The 27,126-nt window shown below is 42.6% G+C and overlaps 1 protein-coding gene across 36 annotated transcripts in view; it reads left to right on the top strand.

The window, feature by feature from the left end:
- LOC310840285 (dystonin-like) overlaps positions 1–27,126 on the top strand; it is a 298,340-nt gene that overhangs the window by 69,660 nt on the left and 201,554 nt on the right. For 20 of the 36 annotated variants that reach the window (XM_083729630.1, XM_083729622.1, XM_083729633.1 and 17 more), the window contains 4 exons: positions 3,558–3,619; positions 18,870–18,959; positions 19,435–19,533; positions 24,412–24,489. In XM_083729630.1, the coding sequence (XP_083585756.1) occupies positions 3,558–3,619; positions 18,870–18,959; positions 19,435–19,533; positions 24,412–24,489 (329 nt within the window). The remainder of the gene's footprint in view (positions 1–3,557; positions 3,620–18,869; positions 18,960–19,434; positions 19,534–24,411; positions 24,490–27,126) is intronic. The other 16 variants (XM_083729601.1, XM_083729632.1, XM_083729623.1 and 13 more) reach the window with 2 other exon arrangements.

Genomic DNA, 27,126 nt, shown 5'->3' with positions numbered 1-27,126 from the left:
TGAAATAGAGTACATGAGGAATAATTGATACATGTGTTGCGATCATATTAATTAAAATGGAAAAAACCTACTCCTTTGCTTCTTTGTCTTCGTTATGTCCAGAGAGACATTGCATACCTTAAAGGTTAGCATCAATTAAGTCTTACTCTGTTAGCAAATCCAGGAAAGGGGGAATCAGCAGATGAGGCAACTCCCACTTGTCCCTCTCCCTTTGTCCTCCCAGAGTCCACTCCAGCTCTGAAATCCTGCTTGTTACAGCAAGCTGAAGGAGGAAGATAATAGGATTTAGAAGGGCAGGAGGTTACGACCGCCTCCTCTCCCAATTGATCAGCAGGTTTAAAAGAAGAGGGGGAATCTTTGGGTTACAGCCTGACAGCCCTACTGGAGATGTTGATTGGTTTCCGAAGTTGCATAGAATTAAAATTCACAGAACTGCTCCGTATTTTAGGGATATGTGGAGGTGTGTTATGGCTGACTGTTCTGGCAACTGATCCCATTCACTTTGGAGCTGTATTCTTCCACTTTCAATCCCAGGACACACCTTTAGCCCAAACTTTTCTTTACGGACCCACTTTCTTTTCTTAACCATATACAGTGGTACCTCAGGTTAAGTACTTAATTCGTTCCGGAGGTCTGTACTTAACCTGAAACTGTTCTTAACCTGAAGCACCACTTTAGCTAATGGGGGCTCCTGCTGCTGCCATGCCACTGGAGCACGATTTCTGTTCTCACCCTGAAGCAAAATTGTTAACCTGAAGCACTATTTCTGTGTTAGCGGAGTCTGTAACCTGAAGCGTATGTAACCCGAGGTACCACTGTAGTTGTCTTTCAGTAATTCTGCTGTTGTGACCCACATGAGATCAGGCTGTGACCTGGTAGTGGGTCCCAACCCACCAACTGAAAGCCAGTGTTTTAGAGGGAGGGGGCAGCAAGAGCTGCAAGTGGACCCGAGTGCTGAAACTGTCCAGAAAAGTAACCTTCTGGTGTCCTGTAAGCACCTAAAGAAAGAGTGGACACTGCTTAACAGACAGCAAGTAGGAAAGAGCAGTATGGAAGAATAAAGTGAGTTTGGGACCAGGTGTGAGATTTGGACCAGTGAAAATTAGCAGCTTAGAGAGTTTTGTGCACTTGTGTTTGTGGTATAATGTCCTAAGCTTTTGACAGGAGCTGGGTGGATGGAGACTATCATTGCAATATTTCATTTGTGTTTAATTGGGCTGAGAAGCAAAGTTGTAGTGAGAGTTCAATTTCTGATCTCCTAAGCCACAAGGGATGCGGGTGGCGCTGTGGGTAAAACCTCAGCGCCTAGGACTTGTTGATCGTATGGTCGGCGGTTTGAATCCCCGCGGCGGGGTGAGCTCCCGTCGTTCGGTCCCAGCTCCTGCCCACCTAGCAGTTCGAAACCACTCCTAAGTGCAAGTAGATAAATAGGTACTGCTTTATAGCGGGAAGGTAAACGGCGTTTCCGTGTGCTGCGCTGGTGCTGGCTCGCCAGAGCAGCTTCGTCATGCTGGCCACGTGACCCGGAATTGTCTCTGGACAGCACTGGCCCCCGGCCTCTTAAGTGAGATGGGCGCACAACCCTAGAGTCGGACACGACTGGCCCGTACGGGCAGGGGTGCCTTTACCTTTAAGCCACAAGTAGCCTCAGGAGAGGTTACCTTAAGTGAAGGTGACCCACCCTGTTCCCCTATGTGAACGTGCACATTTTGTTCCTTAGCAGAGGTCCTGCTTTGTGTCTGTTCACCCTCTGTTGGTTTGTTAGATGGGTATGTGAGATTGGACTTTTAAAAGAATTATGTATTTTTTCATTTTTGAAACATGGACATGCATATCAGACAAATCCACCCCCCCCCCAGAACTGCACAACAAATGACAATATAAAATATTGACTCTTTTCTAATGTCCTCTTTTTTCAGATTATAAGTCCTCACCATAATGTTCCATGGGCATATGACAGTAGATGCAACCAATCAGTCCTGCTAATATATGCAAAAAAGCAATACCAGCCTTCACTAATAGTCTTTTTCCTTTTTTGACCACAGTCTCCCATACTTCTCCCAACAGGCGTGTTCCATTCAGTCGCCGCACCTCATCTGTAGGGCACCAAGGCAGATTACCAAGCCCGTTTCAGCATATGGCTAAGACCATTTTGTTGATGGTTGCAAGCTGGCAGTGTTGCAAAAGTATCTCAACAATGCTTTTTTGGGGATGTGGGAAGTTTGGGTCTTTTTATTATTTTTGTATTTTATTGTTTATGTTGTTTGCCGCCTTGAGCATCCGAAGTGTTAGAAAAGGATAGACATTATTTTAATAATATACAAATCAGGGATAGCCACTGTGGTACTCTTCAGATGTTGTTAAACTACAGGCCGCATCATCTCTGACACTGAAACTGACAAACTGGAACGTGTCCAGAGGAGGGCAACCAAAATGGTCAAAGGCCTGGAAACGATGCCTTATGAGGAACGGCTAAGGGATCTGGGCATGTTTAGCCTGGAGAAGAGGAGGTTAAGGGGTGATATGATAGCCATGTTCAAATATATAAAAGGATGTCACATAGAGGAGGGAGAAAGTTTGTTTTCTGCTGCTCCAGAGAAGCGGACACGGAGCAATGGATCCAAACTACAAGAAAGATCCAAACTACAAGAAAGAAGATTCCACCTAAACATTAGGAAGAACTAACTGACAGTAAGAGCTGTTCGACAGTGGAATTTGCTGCCAAGGAGTGTGGTGGAGTCTCCTTCTTTGGAGGTCTTTAAGCAGAGGCTTGACAACCATATGTCAGGGGTGCTCTGATGGTGTTTCCTGCTTGGCAGGGGGTTGGACTCGATGGCCCTTGTGGTCTCTTCCAACTCTATGATTCTATGATCTCTAACCATTGACTGTGCTAACTTAGGGTTGCTGGGATTTGGAGTCAAACAATATCTTGAATGTAGCATGTTGACAAGCCCTGAAAGAAATAATCTGGAATGTGTATTTGTTGGCATCCTTCTCTGTAGAAAACAGTGCCCCTCCCTACTTTCTGAGCCAGTGTGGTGTAGTGATTAAGAGCGGTGGACTCGTAATCTGGGGAACCAGGTTTGCGTCCCACTCCTCCACATGCAGCTGCTGGGTGACCTTGGGCCAGTCACACTTCTTTGAAGTCTCTCAGCCCCACTCACCTCAGAGTGTTTGTTGTGGGGGAGGAAGGGAAAGGAGAATGTTAGCCACTTTGAGACTCCTTTGGGTAGTGATAAAGCGGGATATCAAATCCAAACTCCTCCTCCTCCTCTTCTTCTTCTTCTTCATCATCATCAACTTTTTTTTATTAAAAAAATCTGTTTAAATTAGTTTTCAGCATTTTTGATTCTTAATTTCACCTCCTCTCTCCTGTTCAACTTTGTAAGTGGCTCTCTTATAGTTTGTTGTAACAGATGTTTCAAACCAGTGTGCGATGATTAATTGAATCGTCACCTTATCTTTTCAAGTAGTGTGAAAATTTTTAACATAACACTCCCAGACCTTAGTAAGTACTATTTTTAGAATTAATGCAATCTTTTTTTTTTCCTCCTCAGATGAGCGGGACAAAGTACAAAAGAAAACATTCACAAAATGGATAAACCAGCACCTTATGAAGGTCAGTTCACAAGCATGCTTAATGGGATCATAATATCTGTGTAGCTGCGTAGCAATCCTGTGAGTGTAAACTTGGCATGGTTTTCCACTGAATATCCTATAGACATTTCCTTTGTTTGTTTGTTTGTTTGTTTTTCTTTAAATGATAGAACAGTCATGCTTTGTGTCTGCAACTATTTGTTGGTGCTAATGGATGAACGGTCTTAATCCATAGCGGTCCAATCCTAAGCATGTTTACTTGGAAGCAAATCCCACTGATTTTGTTAGTAGGATTTACCTCTTCATAAGTATTTTTAGGTTTCCAGACCTAAGTGTGTGAATACAGTGGTACCTTGGTTTAAGAACAGCCCAGTTTATGAACAACTTGGATTAAGACTGCTGCAAGCCCAGGAGTAGGTGTTTTGGTTTCTGAACTTTGCCTTGGAATAAGAACATGTTCTGCTTCCTGTTGTGTGTGTTCCATTTATAAATTGAGTCCCCTGCTGCTATGGGAAAGCATGCCTTGGTTTAAGAACACTTTGGTTTAAGAACGGACTTCCAGAACGGATTAAGTTTGTAAATCAAATTTAAACCAAATTACAGTTACGAACTTAATCCGTTCCAGAGGTCCGTTCATAACCGGAAACCGCTCATAACATGAGGTGCTCTTTCACTAATGACGCCTCCTGCTGCTGCCACGCTGCTGGACCGCGGCTTCCACTCACATCCCGGGGCAAAGTTTGCAACAAGGGGCATCTACTTGCGGGTTAGCGGAGTGCGTAACCCGAAGCATTCGTAAGGGGAGCAGTACGTAACACGAGGCACCACTGTATGAGATACGTTGTAGGTGATTTGTTTTAACATCAGAGAGGAAGAGAACTGTTTCATTTGAAGCACTCTCTGGGGCTACCATGCTTCCTTATTGGGGCCACTGTTTATATGAAGACTTTGCATCTAAAGATTCCTGTTTCGGGGCCGTGACAGTGTGAGGTAGTCAAAGGGGAGAAGAAGAGATATCACCACCTGAATGCTCCTCCAGTGCTGATGTCTTAGCCTTAGACTGCATTGAGCAGTGCAGTAGACACCATGTGTGGTGACAGCTTATTATGTTCCTTAAATCTGAATTGTGATTCTTCAAGCAAAACGTGCTCATAGGTTTTTAGGCAGCTGTTGCAATGGCTGCAGTGGTTTGCCTGGTCTTTGCTAACACAAAGCTTACTCTTGTGTGTGGATAAGTGCCTCCCTTGTTTCTGAAGGGTACTGCTCCACACTACGGGGAAGTAAGGGTGTTAGAACAATATGGTTCAGACAGTGCACATTATTCACGTATATATTATTTGTCCACTCTTCCCCTGCTTACTTGGCTGGGGTACTCTGCCCTGGAACCCCCAGCTGTTGGAGCAGAGTGTGGGTTGATATTAGATGTTTCTGCCTGAATTTTTGAGGCACAATAATTGGTAGGGTTCTCCGAGGACCCTAGTACAAACAGTGTAAGCAGTATATGCAGGGTCTTCACTCTATAATAAGAGAACAAGACAGTAATGAGGGTGGGGGTGGAGCAACAGCAAGCACAGAGTAAGAATTAGATAAAGCCAAATATCCTTTTCTGTTGTAGCATGTTAACATATTTTTAGGAAACAGAAAAACACAACCTTCACAGTGCAATGTTATACATGCCTACTCAGAAGTCATACTTGGTTCATTGGGACTTACTCCTAGGTACCGTATATACTTGTGTATAAGCTTACTTTTTCAGCACATTTTTTATGCTGAAAAAGCCCCCTCGGCTTATACTCAAGTGAGGGTATAAGAGGCTGCTGTCGGCGGAGGAGGAAGGAGCAGCCCAAAAGCAGCCATTTTGGGCTGCTTGTTCTTCCTCCGTCCCTGCCGCCACCAGCCTCTGCCTCTCCGCAGCACCCTAGGTAGGCAGGGGGACGGGAGGGGCTGGGTGGGGAGAGAGAAGCCCCCTTTGCTGTATGTGCATGTGTGCGCACAAATATGCACTCCGGCCTACCAGGAGGTTTGTGGTGTGGTGAACCAGCTTATACTCGAGTCAATAAGTTTTCCCAGGATTTTTTTGGTAAAATTAAATGCCTCAGTTTATATTCGGGTCAGCTTATGCTTGAGTATATACAGTAAGTATGTAGATGATTGCAACATAATAGCATGGTCCCAACCATGTCCACTGAGAATTAAGTCCTGTTGATTTCACTGGGGAGGTAAGATTGCAGCCTAAGTGTGCTTGCGCTAGAGAGCAGTGATCCCTGGAAGGATTCCATTCCTGTTTTATGGTTTCTAGAGGTGAAATGGTATTCCACGCCCCAAAACTGTGGGTCAATGAGTAAGACAGAAAACTATATATATATATATATATATATATATGCAGGTTTTGGTGTCCTCGGGTGTCTTCCCGTGTAAAAGTTGGGGTGTCTAGGCGACGTTTCGACGAGGTCTCACTCGTCATCTTCAGGCTGGTGCTTTCGGCTTCTTGTTACTGGAACAGAGCGGGATCTCAATGTTTGAGTTCCTATAAATACTGTAGAGGGGGTGTGGTGTCTAGCCTCCAATGTTCTGGGCAGAGAGGAAGTTCCCAGGCTAGTGTGCCTTTTCTTCTTTTGTTCCTTAATTACTTGAGAGATACCTTGAGTGATTTCTTGAGTGATATCCTGAGTACCACTTAGGTGGGTCATTAGGTGTGGATTAGTTGCTAAAGTCTTTGTGTCTTGACCTCTTGAACTTTGTGAAGAGTTTTCCTGAGAAGATGGCTGTATTGCACTTAGTTGTGCTTTGGCTTGGCTTCGTGTATAGGGGCGAGCTGTGGTTTTGTGGCTTGTGTCAGCCAGATCTGTGTAGGGATTGCAGGGGGGTGCAGCATCCGGAGGTGCCCCCATGGATTGGCTACTGGATGGTGTCAGTAATTCATCTGTGGAGAGGGTCTGAAGAAAGAAAAGAAAGAAAAAGAAAAAACTTCCTCTCTTTTCCAACACATGAAAGAAACAGGACACGAAATTAATTTTGCAGATTCCAAATTGCTCTTTAACACGGAACATCACCACAAGAGAATAATCATGGAAGCCATCGAGATAGAGAAACACCCTCACAACATGAACAAGCGTGACGACACATCCCGCTTGCCAGACATCTGGAAATTAGCCCTCCCCACAAAAACTGACACCAGATCCAGAGGCACACAGAACGCCAACACCAATCAACCACACCAGACCCAAACCCAGACCCTCTCCACAGATGAATTACTGACACCATCCAGTAGCCAATCCATGGGGGCACCTCCGGATGCTGCACCCCCCTGCAATCCCTACACAGATCTGGCTGACACAAGCCACAAAACCACAGCTCGCCCCTATACACGAAGCCAAGCCAAAGCACAACTAAGTGCAATACAGCCATCTTCTCAGGAAAACTCTTCACAAAGTTCAAGAGGTCAAGACACAAAGACTTTAGCAACTAATCCACACCTAATGACCCACCTAAGTGGTACTCAGGATATCACTCAAGAAATCACTCAAGGTATCTCTCAAGTAATTAAGGAACAAAAGAAGAAAAGGCACACTAGCCTGGGAACTTCCTCTCTGCCCAGAACATTGGAGGCTAGACACCACACCCCCTCTACAGTATTTATAGGAACTCAAACATTGAGATCCCGCTCTGTTCCAGTAACAAGAAGCCGAAAGCACCAGCCTGAAGATGACGAGTGAGACCTCGTCGAAACGTCGCCTAGACACCCCAACTTTTACACGGGAAGACACCCGAGGACACCAAAACCTGCATTCCTGTACCCGTGAAAATCTACGAAAGCAAATATATATATATATATATATAATGTAACTATAAACATGCACAGCCATTAGCCTCTTTGGTAGTATTCAAATTAATGATGTTAAAGTAAATTAATTATTCCTCCGGATTAATAACTTAGCAGGCTAATATTGTTAATATATTAATTCATTCTCTTTGGTATGGATTGTTTGCAATTAACACTTGATTAGCATAAACTTTGATCAATATTTTATTATTTGTCCTTGCAAGGTATTAACATGCAGGGTTATTTTACCAGCTAAAACCAGCTGAAGGCTTTAAAATTAATTGATACATTAATCAGCAAGCTGTTTCTTGTTATCTGTACAATATTGCTGTATGCAGATTAGAGTTTGAAAAAATATTGGCTTGTTCCCCACTTCAATTGTGAACTGTGCCATTTATCCTGAGGGGAGTGGTTGGATCTTATACTATCCCACATGCAGAAAATTGAAGAGATTGGCTAGTATTTATTATGCCGCATACATTTCCCCTCATTTATAATTTGTGGTTACAGTTGTGACTTTTTGCATATGAGGACAAAAAAGGTGTCCAAGTAAACAAGCCACCATTTTTTTATTTGTATATAAGTTTTGATCTTTAACAATGCTTGCTCTAACAGTAATATGTAGCAGCAATCGTGAAAGTACAGCTTCCATAAAGAGATAATGAGTTCTGTTGTTTTTTTAAAAGAAAACAACAACCCAAAAATACTGTCAAGCTTTTTAAAATCAAATTTGAAGCCTTCTCTGTCTGCTTTTAAGCAAAAATAATGTTACAGATTGCCTATGCAATATGTAGCTTAGACCTCAAAGCAGTCTATGGTTACACACTGACAGAAATGTAAAGTGATACCAAAGTTAATGCTAACTGCGGAAGGAAGAGGGAGGTGCTCATGAGCCCATGAAGCCCTCCCAATCTCCTAACCATTGCTGCATCACGCAGTGTTATCACTGAATTGGGTCATTGATCCATCATTTCAGTACAGAGTTTAAGGCTATTATTTGGGGCTATTTTGCGCCTTGTCATCCAGAGATGAATCAATACAGATGCCCAAACTACCATGAAGTAAGCTCTCTCACCATGCAGTAGATTACTTACCAGTTTCATTCTGTCATGTTATAAGAAATATTTTTACCACTCCTCATGAGGTTAAAACTGACATGCAGCACTCATGGACGTGCTGCACAAATATATGAGGGTTATTTCTCAATCTGGCATCCCCCCTTCCTTCCATTGCATTCTGTCGCAGGATCTCACCCAAGGTCCAATGAGGTAAAGAAATCCACATCCAGTTATGATAGCTGTCTCTTTATGGTTCTGCTTCCTGAGTCTTCCAAGGCAAAACCTGTCCTCCATTGTTGTTTTCCCAGTACTCAGGTTGGAGTTCAAAGCCAGTATTTATATCTGATTCTCTCTTGGCTGTGGATTTTATCCAACTCAGTCATATCCAGTGTAAAAAGGTAAAGGGACCCCTGAACATTAGGTCCAGTTGCAGACGACTCTGGGGTTGCGGCACTCATCTCGCTTCACTGGCCGAGGGAGTCAGCGTACAGCTTCCGGGTCATGTGGCCAGCATGACTAAGCTGCTTCCGGTGAACCAGAGCAGCGCACGGAAACGCCGTTTACCCTCCCGCCGGAGCGGTACCTTTTTATCTACTTGCACTTCGTGCACTTCGTACTTGCACTGCTAGGTTGGCAGGAGCTGGGACCAAGCAACGGGAGCTCACCCCATTGCAGGGATTCGAACCGCCAAACTTCTGACAAGCCCTAGTCTCTGTGGTTTAACTCACAGCACCACCCGTGTCCCTCATATCCAGTGTAGACCTACTGAAATCAAGGGACTTAAAGTTAGTCATGACCCAGTGTGATTCCATGGCCATCTGGGGTGTACTAACACCGACCAGAGAAACATCACACCCAACCCACAGTCTCACACAGTTGTTGACATTTTAAAAGGCTCTCTTGGTTTTGGTTGTTGCAAATGTTATTTCAGGAGTAAGAAGTGTACCTCTTCAGCACTGCTGTAGTCCTTTAAAAGGGGGTAAGGCAAAAGCTGGGCCTTTGCCTCAAAATAATCCCCCACATCATAAAAAATGAAGTTTTATCTTCCTGAAGCAAAGTACACCTTCCTGTGTTTTGAAAAAATAAAATAAAATAAAAGCAGGGGGAGGGGGCAGGCACACCAGCAGCTTTTCCCTACACCAAAATTCTCCCCTATACTCTGAGGCTTCCATCTGCATTAATTGTAAGCTGTATTACTTCTAGGAGGCCTGGTACAGAGAGTGGAAATGACACTTGGGGGCTCTTTTTGACTTAGCTGTTTTATGCTTGTAGGATTCCTTTAATCAGTGTGCTCTTTTCTGTGGCGAGGTTTTTGGTTGTTGTTTTTTAAAAAACCTGTTCCAATCTTAATTATTGTGTGTGCCTGAAGCCAGAATAAAACATGAAAGCCTTTTTAATGTGCATTCTGGATTTATTTATTTATCTACTCATTTCTAGCATTTTGGAATAAGACCGTTTCAGAGCAGTAAAATCAGTTCCACAAGCCTGCCTTTGAACCCGACGATGGTATCACATTCCCTACAGTTGCTGATGTCTTCAGCTATTCAGTACACTAATTATGCATGACTAAGGGAATTGGGGGGCATTTATGAAATATACAGGCAGTTAAGGCACACATCTGTGCTGGCTAGAAATTACTATTATTGGTTGAAATGAGGTTGTATGCACTGTATATAAGATGATTATGATTCTGTTAAATAAAATATTTAATAAAATATCCTTGGAGATGGGAGTGAATGTAAGCCCATGGTTATTTAATAATTAGGCACCAATGGAACTACTCCATCTCATCTACAGAAAGGAATAGGAATGCATGAGACTTTGGACTATTGTGCCAAAATATGTACAAAAGAAATAAACAGTGCTGTCAGCGTGCTTAGAAATAATGCAGATGATTTTGCGCTTAATGGGTCACCTGGGGGATGTAGTACAAAACATGAAAAGGTCTGTGCTGCAAACTCAGATGTATGGTGATAAACACCACATAATTCCTTCACGGATACTTTATATGGCATGACAGAAGAGTGTTTGTGATGGTTGAGGAGGGGGGAAAGGGATGGTTGAGGAGTTACTGGAAGTGACAAACCCAAGTAAACAAGTGGAATTATAATTTCAGACAGCACAGTGACAGGTTTTAGAGGTCAGTAAGAAGGAAGAGCATTGAACTGTCAGCACTAACTATGATCTGGGTGATATGCAAATGCCAAATAAGTTTTATTCGGGAACTTTGGTTGAAAGGTGGTTTAAAATATATTGTTGTTGAAAGATCCTTACAATCGGGAACTTTCTACTACAATGTAATTTCAAAGCAACTGAATTTGTAGGAATCATTTAGAGAACATTTGTCAAACATCTTTGAGGTAGCAATAGATATTATTAACTTAAACCAGGGGCTGTAGTCCTACATATGATGGGCAGAATTTAATCTTGCCACTGGGCAGCTGCTGCTGCTGCTGCTGCTGCTGCTGCTGCTGCTTCTTCTTCTTTTTCTTCTTCTTCTTCTTCTTCTTCTTCTTCTTCTTCTTCTTCTTCTTCTTCCTCCTCCTCCGCCTCCGCCTCCGCCTCCGCCTCCTCCTTCTCCTCCTCCTCCTCCTCCTGCTCTATGATCACTTGTAGCCAAGTAAGATTGTCTTTCATGAACAGGGTCTTAACAGTGAGTTTGTAAGGGACTGTGGAGGCCAATTCTGGATCCACACGACCTTCCCACTGTGAGGGCATAGGTTTCCATGCGGGAATTGATCAAGGTGAAGGTTTGCCAAATGTGCCCTCCTCTTAGCACGTTTCTCTCTTTTGTCCTGAGTTGGAGCGTCTTCAAAGTCCATGACACCTTCATGGTGAGATTCCCATCTGGAACACAGGACAAACAGGCCTTTGTGGGGTGGGAGGTCTATGTGTAGCTCCTCTATTCTCATATAGACATTCCTCTCTGCACAGTGCTGGTTGCCATTTTTTTGTACTCTGGAAGAAGTTGACAAGAAAAAGAAAAAGAAAGTGAATAGATGTTAAAAGATACTGTGAAAAAAGAACAGCCTCATTGTGTTTAGCTTCCCAACTTTTCTGCCTCTTTTGTTGAGAAACAGAATTGATGCCTGTTTTAGCACCTAACTGCTTTTGACAAGAAGACTGAACAAGAGTGAGGGAATAGCGCCATCTGCACAAAGGTCCTTGTATCATGTAGCTGCTATTACACAGACTAACAATGTAATACTTGGGGAACCATGCACAGTTTGGGTATGTTGCCATAGGAGTCACTTAGCAGCTTAACTCAGATGCAAATTTTCTTTGGGTAGGAGGAGTCAGAAAGATTTACCTTGCAAACAAGAAGAAAAATCTGAATAAAAATATGCAGTGTTTTAAAATGCAGCAGCATCCCTCCAAGAGGCAACATATATTGAGAGTTTCATAAAGGATCAAAGGAAACACTGCCAAGACAGGGAGGACACGGCCATGTGCCCTCCTGCTGTGGCTTGTGCTTGCCTCGGGTCTTAGATAGCAACAGACCACAGCAGGGATCCCAGATGTGGTATCACTCAATTAAAATGGAAGCTAAAAGGTGCTTTGGGAAGCCTTTCATGTGTATAGGCACACACCAGCTGGAGCTACAAGTTAGTATTTATCTGGCAACCAGAAGGATATGTTATAGAAAGAAGAAAACAGGGGAGGAGTTGCTGTGTTTTCCTTATCATGTGCGATCCCTCTCCTCCTATGGGTATATATTAATAATGCACTCAGGCTCTTTTTACCATTTCCAGTGCTTACTGACAATCAAAGTCCGTAAAATGTTGACACCCCACATTATAAAATCTGTGAAAGAGAAGAGAGGGACAGTCCTCATTCCTATAAGAGGGAACTCTATGGCTTTCCAGATGTTGGAAGCAGTGGTCCAGTGGTCAGGGATGATGGATTTGGAGTCCAGCAACATCTGGAGCGACACAGCTTCTATGCTATAGGGACACTTCTTACTCAACAGAATTTTATCTAGTGACAAAATAGATGTAAAAGATTTTCATACTCCTTCAGCATAACTTCTGTACAGGCAGAGCCACTTACAGTCAGTTGAGAAAGGATATTGTCCTGGTTGGCGCTATAGAAATAATAATCAGAATCCTGCTGATAACTGGTGCATAAGATGTATGCAGGTACATGCTTACATGCATTCATATATGTAAACCGATCATATAAGCACTTTCTATTTTAGGGAGACTTTTCTAAATGGCTTTGCCTTTTGGAGCGCTCTGCATGTTGACCATGGAATTCCTTGACATTGCAAAGGGTTCTGGGGTGTGTTCTTGGTTTGTGCATTACCAGCTTTACCATTGACTTGGCCCGGGTCTCTTGGACCAGTTTTGGTCTTCACACAAATGCTTGAGGATGAAGGAAATGTATACGGCACCTGCATCAACCGCATTCAGTTGTTTCTTCTTTTTTTAGAAATCTCAGTTATGCTGTGGTCAGCTCAAGTGTTATTGAAACTGGCCAAGGCAGAAGAATAGTGAGGTCAGTGAACAGACAGAAGCATGCCAGGAGCCATATAAGCACATGGGCAGGCAGAGTCTATATTTACAGTGTGCAAAGTGGACATTGGGAGCAAGATTATTTAGAGGTGAAAAATATAGGAATGATGGCATTCTGGGTGGGGGTGTTGCTTTGTTTTTCAATTGGTATATCACACTAAATCCAGATTATTTTTTATAAAATGTTGTGTAGGGTAAACTAGGTGTGAAGTATTTGAAACAAATACAGTGGTACCTCGGGTTAAGAACTTAATTCATTCTGGAGGTCCGTTCTTAACCTGAAACTGTTCTTAACCTGAGGTACCACTTTAGCTAATGGGGCCTCCTGCTGCTGCCACACAATTTCTGTTCTCATGCTGAAGCAAAGTTCTTAACCCAAGGTACTATTTCTGGGTTAGCAGAGTCTGTAACCTGAAGCATCTGTAACCTGAAGCATCTGTAACCCGAGGTACCACTGTAGTATGGTGTAGTGGTTAAAGTGTTTGGTTAGGTCCTAGGACACCAGAGTTAAAATCCCCACTTAGCCGTGAAGTTCACTGGGTTACCTTGGGTTGTTGTTGTTGTTGTTGTTGTTACTACTACTGCCTTGGGCCAGGCACCCTCTGTCAGCCTAGCCTACATCATAGAGTCATTGAGATGAAACAGTGGAGAGAGGCGCAGAGAATCATGTATTCCACCACGAGCTCCTTGTAGAAAAGATGGTAAAGGTAAAGGGATCCCTGACCATTAGGTCCAGTCACAGACGACTCTGGGGTTGTGGCACTCATCTCGCTTTATTGGTCGGGGGACCCGGCGTACAGTCCGTGTCATGTGGCCAGCATGACTATGCCGCTTCATGGAAACGCCGTTTACCTTCCTGCCGGAGCGGTACCTATTTATCTACTTGCACTTTGACATGCTTTCAAACTGCTAGGTTGGCAGGAGCAGGGACCGAGCAATGGGAGCTCACCCCATCCCGGGGATTCGAACCGCCGACCTTCTGATCGGCAAGTCCTAGGCTCTGTGGTTTAACCCACAGCGCCACCCACGTCAGAAAAGATGGTATATAAATGTAATTGATCAATCTACATCTGACTTACTCGGTGGAAAAGATGGGTGGGGAAGGGAGAAGAAACACCGCCCCCCCCAGTATGCTCAAAAACTATATTTCGTGCTTAGTGAACTCACCCAATTCTGTGAATTGCCATTATTGTTTTATGTACCATTTTAGCTGGTTAAATGCTTCTGCTTTAATCTTGGCAAACACTCTTTTTGCCTTTCCTCCAGTTATGGAATTAAATGACAGTCTCTCTCTTCTCCCCTTCCCCAAGGCTGGCTGGCATTCTTGTTCCAGCTAAGCTGCCAAGCCTCCCACACCCAGCTGTGCTATGAATGTTGCCCAAGTCTGCCTGCCTGAGGCAGCACATAGCTTAGTTCCCAGATTCTCACAGTAAATCGTGGAGGATCTAACAAATTCCCGCAGCCTGCCCTGGAGATCCCAGGGATTTCACTGGCAGCTTAGTTGCCAAGCTTGCTTTGCCTTCCAGTTCAAATCAGTATGCATGCTGAGTCTGAAACGAAACGTTAAGAAGCAGCAATCAAGTATTTTTGCACATATGCGTCCAATAGGCATTAGCATATGAATACGCATTATCGATTTAGTCGCCTTTAAAACCAAATTATTCATCTGTATTTGGGTGGCAAGAAAACTTCTGTTCACATTTTGGAAAACTTGAAGAGAAAACCAAGAGAGGAATTTATCTGAAGTATGAGAGAAAGCAAAGGATTGCTAATCTTTTCTTGCCCAGGAAATTGCCAGAGAGGAAAGCCACAGAGGGGGTGAGGCATCATTAATTGCGAGGGGAAGACCCACATTCCAAATATGCAAATATGCTTTGACTTTACTCATTTGCAAATGGGCAAAGTGTACTTGGTATATTTTGGCTCTTTTTCCCCAGCCCTTTAGCTCCATTTCTAGCACACACACCTTTTCTGTTGTGTAGCCTGCCCACTTTTAGATTTGATAGATTTGTCCTTGACATCTCAGTTTGAAAGTGAGTGCATGCTGAGTGGGCTTTTCATTTTGTGGTTTTGACATTCAACATGAATGGGCCTCAGGGAGGTCACAGAACCTGGGCAGCTGCTAGGGCCAACTTCCTGGGGCCTGACTTTACTGTGATTGGTCTTTCCTGGTGGTCTTTCTGTTTTCAGTGGTCTGGATCATCCATGGCAGTGTGTGGGGCTGCAAACAGGCTTGTAAGCTGATGTGGGGTTGTGTAGAGGGAGCAGTTTTACAAACTGGTCCCTCCTCCACATACGTCTATAACATGGGTACACAAACTAAGGCCCGGGGGCTGGATCCGGCCCAGTCGCCTTCTCAATCTGGCCCACGGATGGTCTGGGAATCAGCGTGCTTTTACATGAGTAGAATGTGTGCTTTTATTTAAAATGCATCTATAGGTTAATTGTGGGGCATAGGAATTCATTCATTATTATTTTTCAAAATATAGTCCGGCCCCCCACAATGTCTGAGGGACAGTGGACCGGCCCCCTGCTGAAAAAGTTTGCTGACCCCTGGTCTATAATGTATACTGCTTCTTTGATTTGCACACTTGATATGCTCCCTCCCCCTTTTAGCTGTCTGCCGAGAGCCTGGACTAGACTGGCACTTGTCTTTGGGTGTTGATTATTTAAAAAACAGCTCCTATTGATAAACATCTTTGTTACTTTGGCCTTCAAGTATTGCTTGGTGTGTAGCATCTAAAACATCATCTTTTCACAACCCTCTTTGAATTCTGACAATTTAGAAGCCAAAAGACACACTTGGAGAATATCAACACCCCCCCCCCCCGCATCACATAGTTACCTGAACAAATAAACAGCTCCAACTCAAAACTGTAAACTATTAGGGCAATTAGACAAACAATTCCAAACTATACTTGATAATGCTTCAGTATGCACAGTATAATTATCTGGAAAATAAGATTGCTTTGTAGGAAATTATCAAAATTGGTAGCTGTTTGGTTTGGGTGGATAGATACTGCATATTCATTAGGTTATTATCAGGAGTAATCATTATTCAATGAGATTCAAATTGCCAAGGGGTTGTCACAGTTAATTTAAGATATCCCACTCCTCATTTTTTTAGTAAAAAAAATGCAAATAGAAAACATATTTTAGCTTGCCAGCCTATAATAAATTGGTTTTAAATGTTATGCACAGAGTTTTAATTCAATATAATCTCTAACTCTGAGCCCAATCTGCAGTTTCCCCAACCAATAGTACTTGCGCTTTGTCTGGATTAAAAATCAGTTTGTTTTCCTTCTCACAGTCTCCAGATAATGGTTCAGGGTTTCCACTACCTCCTTAGGATCAGATGAACATGAGAGAGAGAGAGAGAGATTGATGGGTGGTATCAGTATACAGATGACCCCTTGGCTCCAAAATATAGATGACCCCAGCCAAAACTGCCTCTGTCAGTTAACCTACGCAGCAAGCGTAGACAGCATGCCAGCTCTGTGATGCTCCTTCATTCCCTTTTAATTTAACACAGGTATTTTGGGGGGCAGTTCCTTTGAAACGCAGCTTCTCCAGGAACCCACAATAAACGTAAACAGAAGGACAAGAAATTAAATAATACTAATTTGCATTTACTGTAAGAGCCCGGTGGTTGAGGGAGCTGTAGAAATTATTGTCAGGGGTAATTAGGGAGCTTGTTCTGATTTATGATCAACACAATCATAATGTACTTCTGATACTATTATTCCCTGTTAAAATGCTAACTCGGTTTGTAACATCGTTTACAACCTCACATAATCATTAAAAGAACACACCTTTGTGCAGAGGTGGTGTGCTTCCAAGCTGTCTTGGGAGATGGTTCTCTCTCTCTATTTTTGGAAATGCACACTTGAGAATCTCCCCTTCCATTCCAAATATGCAGTACAAAACCACATCTTGGCAGATTTGAGCAGCTGCTTTGGAGGGTCCTCCCTACTTTCAGCATACTTATATCTATTAATGTACACACATTTTAACAATTAAGGCATTTGCTGGCAGATGTCCCCTTTTAATGGGAAAGCAGTGAGTAGCAATTTAGGCAATTTTTTAAATATACATTTCCACACCATCTACAAAGTATAGAGCTATTTATTTTTGATACCACAAATCAGAATATTCAGAGCTACTGTTTATATAATAATAATAATAATCATTATTCAACCAGATTCATATATGGGTTTCACTTCTGCGGTACACTGGTTACTGATGCATGTTTGTTAAATGGACCGTGTGTGTTGGATGATTCACAGGGCCATGTTTCAAGGATGTGGTTCTCACTGAATTAGACCAGCCTTCCTCCAACTAGTGTCCCCCAGATGTTTTAGGCTTCAGTTTCCACCAGCCCTGGCCAACATGGCCAATTTTGGCATTGTATACAGTGCTTTTGTTTCTTAAAAAATGTTTAGAGGTACTCTCATTTTCCTAATCAATGAGGCCAAACTTAGATTCAAAAAATGTTTAGGGGTATGCACACCTCTGCGTCCCCCCCCCACTGATTTTATCTTTTTCTGGTTACAGATAGGTAGCTGTGTTGGTCTGCCATAGTCAAAGCAAAAAAAATTCCTTCCAGTAGCACCTTAAAGACCAACTAAGTTAGTTCTTGGTATGAGCTTTCGTGTGCATGCACACTTCTTCAGATACACAGAAGTGTGCATGCACACGAAAGCTCATACCAAGAACTAACTTAGTTGGTCTTTAAGGTGCTACTGGAAGGAATTTTTTTTTGTTTTATCTTTTTCTATTTCTCTCTCTCTCTCTCTGTGTGTGTGTGTGTGTGTGTGTGTGTGTGTTGTTTTGTCCCATAGCCTTTCATTTTCTTACTCTTAAAGTCTTTGTGGAACAAATTGCCAGATTATGGGTGATGATGGGGAGATACAGTAGTACCTAAGGTTCGTTCTGGAGGTCCATTCTTAACCTGAAACTGTTCTTAACCTGAGGTACCACTTTAGCTAATGGGGCCTCTCGCTGCCGCCGCGTGATTTCTATTCTCATCTTGTAACCCAAGGTACCACTGTACTTCTGCTAACTCCCCCCCCCCCCCCGGTGGACTGGGGTTGAGCTCACTAAGCATTTATGTACTCTGCTGAACAGCCTTATTAATTTATCACTCTCAGGGTCAGTGCAAGACATACTGCTGGCTGAAACAAAGCCACCATCACATCCCCATGCATCACCCACATCCACTGACCTCCTCCTCTTCCTCTTCCTGCGCACATGTGCTGAGATTCTCCAGGACCTCCTATGTAACAATGCCTCATTCTGAGGAAGGAGCCTCGGAAATGTAGGCCCCTTCCAGAGTGAGACATTGAAGTTGAGGCTGCAGAGTTACTTTGCCACGCTGGCAACAGATACGTTTTGAAGTTGGAGAGTAGTAATTAGGATTTTAGATTTTAAAGTTTCACAATTTGCTCCAGTTAAATTTGAACTCATTTGGTGAAGCAAAACAGCAAGGTGCTCTTCAAGGCTGCCTTACCCAGAATGCCTTGCTCCAAGGCAAGACCTTTCTCAGAGCAAGGCGTCATGGCATGGCCACCAGAGAGCCCTGTGGGAGTGCTGCTGACCTCATTGCTGCAGTGGGAAAGCAGTGGCAGAAGCCCCAGCGAGGTAAATAGCAGTGGATTGCCAGGATTAGGGTTCAGAAATTCTCTGCCCTTCCCATTGCAGCAGCTGAGACAGAGGTGGCTAAGCCTGAGGCTGCAAACTTTGATGTATTCTTATCAGGGCATAAGCCCCATTTAACTCAATGGAACTTGCTTTGCAGTAAATATGCATAGGTTTCGGCTGCACCTCTGCTTGAAAGAGACAGCATCTTAACTTCTGTATTTCATTTTTCTCTTTTAGGTCCGCAAGCATGTGAATGACCTCTATGAAGACCTGAGAGATGGACATAACTTGATTTCTCTTTTAGAAGTTCTTTCAGGAGACACCTTGGTAAGCTTTCAAATCTTTATCAACAGCCTTAGGCCTCAATGCGGCTACAGATTCAATTGACCTTTGTTGTTGGGGTTTCTCTCTTAATTCATTGTTTCTATAACTGGGGGAACTAAGAGCAAGTTTCAGAACTGCCTACTGAACAGTTCTGAATAGCTTAGCAATATTGTTTGCTATTGTAAGACTTCTTATTATTCGCTTTTCTTTTCTATCTTCACGTTTAATAAAAGCAATCTGGCAAATGTTGGATGTTAAATAATATTTCTCATTTTTTATACCGCAATCTGCAAGTAATAATGGGGCAGAACGTTCCCACCTGTAATTGTCTAACATTTCCTTCTGGTGTCATTTCCTTTTGTCGTGAGCATCACTTCCCTTGCTCGGCACTTGTTCCCTTCATTATATTCTTCTGTTCATATTCTACTCTTCATTTGTGGTCTGTCTTTGCTGTCCTGTCTCCTGTTATATTCATTAGCCAAGGGAGCGAGATTTTTTGAAGACCTTACGGTTGGTGAGTTCAACAGAAGCATGCGCGTATGAACAGCATGAGGATGAGGAGGATGAGGATAAGGGGGTAGGTGCCGACCCCCATAACTCTACTAATGTAGTATTTGAAGAGTGGTGACTGCTAACTTGGAAGTAACTTGTTAGTTTGGTGCTGTGCAGTAGTTTTATTAGAAAGAATTGATTGGGAAACTGGAATTGTGGGGAATGTGTCTAATGTAGAATTATACTGGCAGTGCTAATGATTTTGGGCAATCCATCAGGACCCTCTGAAATGACCGCAAAAGTTAACAGAAAGCCTTTTGCACAGCTCCCTTTCTGCTGCTGGCGGGTTTTCCTTTTTTATCAATCCGGCTCAAAATGGCAGCAATTTAACGTATTTTGTTTCTTTCCTTGCAGCGATAATCATTTATGCTACAACTATGCAGCTAAATGCTCTTAAAGAGGCTCGAACGATGCCACGCATTTAGTGAAGCAATTCGTAATTGTGTATGGCAAAGTGGTTGTGTTACATGACTGGCAACCTGATCTGCAGCCCTTTGAAGCTGGAACAATAAATGTTCCATGTCCCCAGGAGCTTTCAATAAAATTGTCAGTAGTTGGGGAGACAACCAATAGAAGGGGAGGAAACAGAGAGAGAGAAATAAATCAAGGGGGGAATGTGATCAAATGCAGTTAGTCCGGAGGAGTTCAGTTGGTTTTGTGGATTGCTTAACTCATTGGCTGAATATGTAATAACTTTACCCCAATAGTTGTAGTATAGAAATAGCTGAAAGTTGAATGATGCTTCACTAAGTAAATATGTTCCCTTTTCACAGGATTTATTTTTTATAGCAGCAAATGCTGAGGTAGCATTTTTAATGATGCCTTTTGTCTTCCAGATGCAAAACAAGCTACTTATAAACAGTACGGCAATGCACTAAGTATTGATTTGTCTCAAAGGGGTTGCGTCATTTTTACAAGAAAGAAACTGGCATTTTTTAAAAATTATACTAAAGTCAAGGTCCTTTTGAGATCACTTCTGTTCCTAGATGCACAGATGTGTTGCCCATGTTCCATACTTATGAAACCTTTGGGTATTTTACCAAGGGTCCGGGGAAAAAAATCTCAAAACCGTCCTGGCTTTATTATGTGTTGAGATATTACAAGGGAAATATCTTTTGTTCTTTCACTTTCTGAAAAGCTTAGATTTATTTATTTGGCTATTTTATATTCTGCATTCAAACCATTTCCCAAATTCTGTGTGTGTGTGTGTGTGTGTGTGTGTGCGCGCGCACTCGTTCCATTCATTAGCACTTAAGGCTGCAATCCTATGCTTACCTGAGGTTAAGTCCCATTGAACTCAGCGGAGTTTAATTCTCATACTTTAAAAAGGCACATTTGGGCAGCATCCTTGGAGCACTTACTCCAGAATAGCTTGTTGTAAGGAATGCTGCCTTTGGCAGTGCTTCACTTTCTATATCCCCAGGATGAATACTTTTGGATAGCACCACATAATGCTAACCACATAATGATTTGGTTGATAGGCTTGGATGCTGAGTTTTCTTCTGCTGATGAGAGTGTCTTATGAACAGAATTCTATTCATTGGATGATCCTGGCAGCAGAACAGATGTGGTTGGGTGGGGGCAACAGTTACTGATCCCTCACCTGCAACTCCTTGTGTACCCTGATAGGCCAGAGTAGTGGGAGGGAGGGAGGGTTGCAGGGGGAGGGGGTATTGGTGCAAACTTGCCAGTGGAATTTCCCACTTGATTGAAAACATTCAATTCACAAAAGGGATACGTAGGCTCCAAGCCACAGGAATCAATGGAGTTATGCACGTTTGTGCCTTACAGATGTTACGGCTCTCCAGCTACAATGCTCAGTTAATGTAAAGTCCAGAACATGAAAGTCCAGGCATTTGAGTTGGTTTATGCCTTCTGCTGGGCAGCCAGGTCTCAAACTCTTTACTATGCCAGTGGTGCAGGAGTTCCTTTTTAATGCTGCTGCTTCTGGAAGTAGAGGTAAAATCACTATGGGGAGGATCTGTGAGCTTTTCCCATGTGGCCCAGGGTATCTCTCATTATGTGAGAACAAACTGCATTGAAGCCGCTTCTGCACTTCTGGTATAACATGAGCACAGAGTCCATGAAAATTTGCCTTCCACCAGTGCCATGACGGCACTGAAATCTGGGGGCTTGGGCAAATCTAGGGCCTGCCTCAGCACTTGGTATCATTGAACAGTTGCCAGGGTCCATTGCTGATGCCTTTAACACCCCTTCCCTTTAAACATTTTTAAGAGGAGCACCACATGTCTGGGTGTATTCATTTTCATTTCCCACAATGCCCTTCTAAAACACTTTTACGTGGGAAGTTAAAACGGCACCTTAACCCATATGCCCATGCTCCTTGGAGCACTGCTTGGCATGCAGTTGCTGCCTGTCATCCCCAGATTTGCCCCAGAGCAGCTCCCAAGAGAAGGACCTCCCCCACTAAGTAAACTTTTGCTTAGGGGCTCCTCAAACCAGATTCAAGCCCCAGGCAAACCCATAACAGCAGTGAAATGCAAGCTTCACTGCAACTCTCTGACTAAACAGATGCACCACCAGCAGTAGTGGACAGCATAGTGGAACTCTATGATTTATGTGACCTCTGGTTGTTTGCCTCACTGCTGCTTGCTGGGAGGTGGATGAGTAGGGGCAGGTGGTGGCAAGGATGGCCAACCTCACCTCGCCCCTTCGTTCTGCTCTACTATTCTGTCCGCTACTGACTACAAACGAGAGACTCCCTAGAAATGAAGGTTGCTGTTGGCTTATCATTGGTCTTCCGTCTTTTTTTCCTTTTTGCTTGGTTTTATCAACAGCGTATGTGTGTCTCCAGACCATTTACTGGGCTGTGGCTTAAGGGGGAATGGCTCTCAATACCCAGAGCCATAGGACAGAGCCCAAAGCTCCATGAAAAGAAGGACTGATTGGTTCTTGGTCTTTCTGAAAGCCCATGAGAAGCAAATAGCTGGTCCTCTTGGGCTGTGGGTATTGGGGAGCAACTGCCAGTGCTCAGTAGCAGGGAGAGGAGCTTGTTATTGCCTTGGGTAGAAAGCAGCTTGAGGGCCCCTGCAGTCATATATGCAGATAAGTCCTTGTTTTCTTGGCTGAGGAAATACTCATTGCTGAGCTGTAGAAGTTGCTGTGGTGTAGCATGCTTCAGTCCATTACTGCAAAGGTTTGTGGAAAATCTAAAGTCAGGAAGAAGGGCATTTTTTTTTTTTTTTGGATTATACAGTCACATAAATGTTTACTTCCCTCCACCCCATAGCTGTTCCTTGATAGCTAGCGAATGATGCCTTTTCTGGTGTAATTCTTCCTCTTTGTGATTTTACACTAACTGCTTGCCTTCTGCCATATTATCATCAATCTGCTATATATAATTTGTTTTCCTTGGTAGCTTGTGTAGCTTTATCCATGCATGTTGCGTTTTGTAAGCATTTCTAAGGAATAGTTTGTAATTTTCTGAGATAACCCTTGAAATTCTACTAAAAAAGAGGAAAAAGGATGGGGATCATTTTGTAAGAACTTACTCCAGTGTGTACTTGCTGCTAATATAGACAGTATGCAGATTGTATACCTTTCTTGAAAAATTGGTGTGCTTTTCTAGTTCTGATGCAACACTTTATTTGCACGAATATTTCCTAGAAACTGACCATGTGGACCACTTCACACATCATGTATGTTTTAAGTGTACACCTCAAAATGCAAAATGTGAATGTGGCAAAACATGTGTTTACTGATGAAACTGGTACACTTGTCAGCTGCATTGGATCTGATTCTGCATAATGTGTGAAATGATTCTTAGGCTTTACTCTGTACGTTACTTGGACAAAAAATAAATAAAAGGATGCATTGTAAATAAAATACATGGTATATACTACTGGTGCTTAGTAAAATGCACTCTATTAATCAAAAATGTGCCCCTTGCTACATTCCTGGTGCATCCTAGCAAGCACTATGGTTCCTTTTAACTCCATTCATTTCAGTGATGTCATAGCAGAAGCATTTGGACAATTGCTCACAAAAGGGTGTGATCCAGAGATGTATGGTGCAGTTGAAATCACTTGCTAAATTCTGATGCTAGCCTTTAGAGCTAGCTTTTATCCCTTCAGTTATTGCTGCACTCCCAACTCCCATCAGCCTGAGCCAGTGTAGCAAGTGGTCAGGGATGATAGGAGTTGTAGTACAGCACAGCAACAGCTGGAAGTTAGTCACCCATGTTCTAAAACCTTGTCACAGAACACTGGCGAGAATGTGGATGGTGGGTACATGTCATCTGGATCCTAATTTGTGCTTTTTAACAGTTAATAGAAGGCATGCATCCAGCCCAAGTGAAGCATTGTTAAGTACCATTGATTTCCATGGGAAAGAAGTTTAACTCTCCTGTTGTCATTAAGGGGCCTTTACAGTGCTTCACTTCGGCTAAACTGTCCCCAAAAGTAGATCACACCTGCTCCACAAGGTAAGTTTTACAGTAGCATTGTGATGTTATCTTCTAAATAAATAACCCTCCACATGCATCCCATAACATCCCCAAGTATGCTCCATAGGGTTGGGTCATCAGATTTAGAGGGCATGCAATGAAGAAGGGGTTAGAATGCTCCATTGCGCAAGTGGAAATCCTTGTGCTGATGAGATGTTCACATATGGGTACTACAGTACAGCCTACTGTATTGTGTCCAAATGAACAAAAAGAGACCACAGAGGTGAAGACAGGGCCTCTTTAACATTTAAAGCAGTGTGGCTTTCTCCAGAGTCATTAGGTTTTAAATAAACTTTTTCACATACCCCCCAAATATTCTGACATGAATGTTTTAGAACTCTTTAAAAAAATGTTGATCATTCTAAAGGAGTATTAATTTGCCTTCTAAGTTACATTTGTTGTATAGAAAGCCTCACAGTCTTCATTTTCTGTTTTTAGCCCAGAGAGAAAGGTCGGATGCGTTTTCACAGACTGCAGAATGTACAAATTGCACTTGATTATTTGAAAAGACGGCAGGTAAGATACCACAACTAACTAACCTAGTTAAAAGTTAGAAAGGTGGGATAGCTCAGTTGGTAAAACATGAGAAACATTAATAATCTCAGTGTAGTGGGTTTGCGCCTCACGTTGGGTAAAATTGCAGGGAGTTAGACTAGATGACCCTTGTGGTTCCTTTCAGCTCTGCAATTCTATGATTCTATGAAAACATACAGTGGTGCCTCGCAAGACGAAATTAATCCGTTCCGCGAGTCTCTTCGTCTTGTGGTTTTTTCGTCTTGCGAAGCACGGCTATTAGCGGCTATTAACAGCTTAGCGGCTTTAAGAAAAAGGAAACAAACTCGCAAGACGTTTCGTCTTGCGAAGCAAGCCCATAGGGAAATTCGTCTTGCGGAACGACTCAAAAAAGGAAAACTCTTTTGTCCTGCTCGTTTTTCGTCTTGCGAGGCATTTGTCTTGCGAGGTACCACTGTACTCATTATTGACAAAGGAAAAATTACAGTTTGTATTTTTATGCTGTTTGTTGATTTTAAAACAAAAATATTTTTTAGCAATGATATTTGGACTGAACCAGAGAAGTGGGGTTGATTGATACCCTCATTGGCAGATCCTAAGAAATAGAAGAGTATACATCTAAAAAAAAAAAAAAAATTCTCATGAACTACAGTATTCATCTCTCTCAGTGAACAGATACACTCACCTGGTTTTCCATTTTTCCCCCCTCTGCCAAAGCAAAAGAAAATCAAAACTGCTAATGTTTCTGCATTGCATGTCCCCTGGGGCGAAAGAGAAAGTGTATCAGAACACCAGCATTCTGATTGATTTAGCATACTTGTGGCCATCAGATCTCGAGGCAGAAAGATGAGACATGTCCATGCATCGTTCCCAGTGGATTGCACCATTTGTGCTAGAACACAGCCTACAGACGAGTCTTGCTATGTATTCATTTCATCCACATCTTTCCCCATTGCAACCCATCACTACCTGTGCTCTGGCAGCTCTGATGGGGACCGATGAAGGTCAAAACCAGATGGAATAAATGGGCCAGCAATAGGGACTGCTTCCAGTAATGTAAACAGTTAGGATCTGGGTCCTGCATTTGTGATATAGAAGATTTAAGCAGCTGCATTCTTACATGTTAGGGCTACATCTAGGGAGGCTTAAGGAATTCATTATTGGCAAAATAATGTGAGCTGACCTAATTGGCATCTCCCAGACTAATGTGTGCATCAGAATGGAGTTCTTGCTTTGAATTTTCACTATAAGTTTTATTCTGCGGCTCTCAGCTCAAAAAATGCACCAAAAATGTGAATTTAAAAAACATATTTAAAAATAAATTACTTTTATGAATCTGTAATTTGTGAAAAAAAAATAATATTTAATGTTTCAGTGAATTTTCATGCAATATTTTTTTAAATCTGCGGATTAATTATTATTAATGTAGAATTGGGATAGAATGGATTTATGAATGAATACATGCATTACTTGACAGGCTGGCTATAAGCGATCCATCAACCCCTAGCTAGCATCTGATCTTATTTTGGCTACAAAAAATTGGATACACAATTTGTTGGTTACCTGCTCCAAATGTGCTTTTTCCTCTGGTTCTGCTGCTGCCACTCTGCTATGAATCCTAGAACAGTTGTGAGGAACCTGTAGCCCTCCAGATGTTACTGAACTTCAACTCCCATCAGCCCCAACAGTCTTGGCTCATGGGCATGGATGATGGGTGTTGTAGCAACATCTGGAGGACCAAAGGTTCCTCAAACCTACCCTAGAAAACTTTGGCTTCAGCTTGTGATTTCTCTAGAGCAAGATAAACCACAAGCCAGGATTTGATGTGCTACTAAGCCAAACCATGGCTTAACTCAAGAATCCCCAAACTTGGCCCTCCAGCTGTTTTGGGACTACAATTCCCATCATCTCTGACCACTGGTCCTGTTAGCTAGGGATGATGAGAGTTGTAGTCCCAAAACATCTTGAGGGCCGAGTATGGGGATGCCTGAGCCTTAACTCATAACAGTACAGCAGCAGCAGGACTGGAGGAGGAGTGAAGAGGCCTCAGTTTTCTTTCCGGGAACCCATATGTTTGTGCTAAGTAATTATTTGGCTTTTTAAAATTTACTTAAATCGTATCTATACCTTTATAGACCTATTAATTTCTAGGGACCTTTGAGGTTTTCTCTTCTCTTCATTTCATGTACTGCAGCCTCCCTCCCCTTTTCTTTAGGTAGAAAACCCCATAGCAAAATATATTATGCCATTTTGTTAGAAAAGAACAACTTCTTTTACATCTTGGAGATTTATAATTAGGCTTTCCATCTTTCTTAATTGCTTTAAGTGTAGAGTACTGTATATTTTTTGTGAAATGTAGTTTTAATAATATGAACAGGTCGGAAAACAACAGGATGCTTGAGTTTAATTGGCTGCTAAACAATATCCCCAAATACGTTTTTATCAGGATAAGCACCCCATACCTCTTTTTAATCAAAGTATTCTTATTCCAACATAATAAGCAAATAATTGTTTGACAGCAGCATTATAATAGGGCTCCCAAAATACATTGAAAGTATTGCATAAATTAGGAGATATAGAAGTCGCAAATACAACTGAAGTTTATTCCAAAACTGCAGGACTATAATATTGTTAAATAGT

Source organism: Podarcis gaigeae (assembly GCF_964106915.1).
Source record: "Podarcis gaigeae genome assembly, chromosome: 3".
Lineage (NCBI taxonomy): Eukaryota > Metazoa > Chordata > Lepidosauria > Squamata > Lacertidae > Podarcis > Podarcis gaigeae.
The sequence above is the reverse complement of the archived record's forward strand: the minus strand, read 5'-3'. Positions and strand labels throughout refer to the sequence as shown.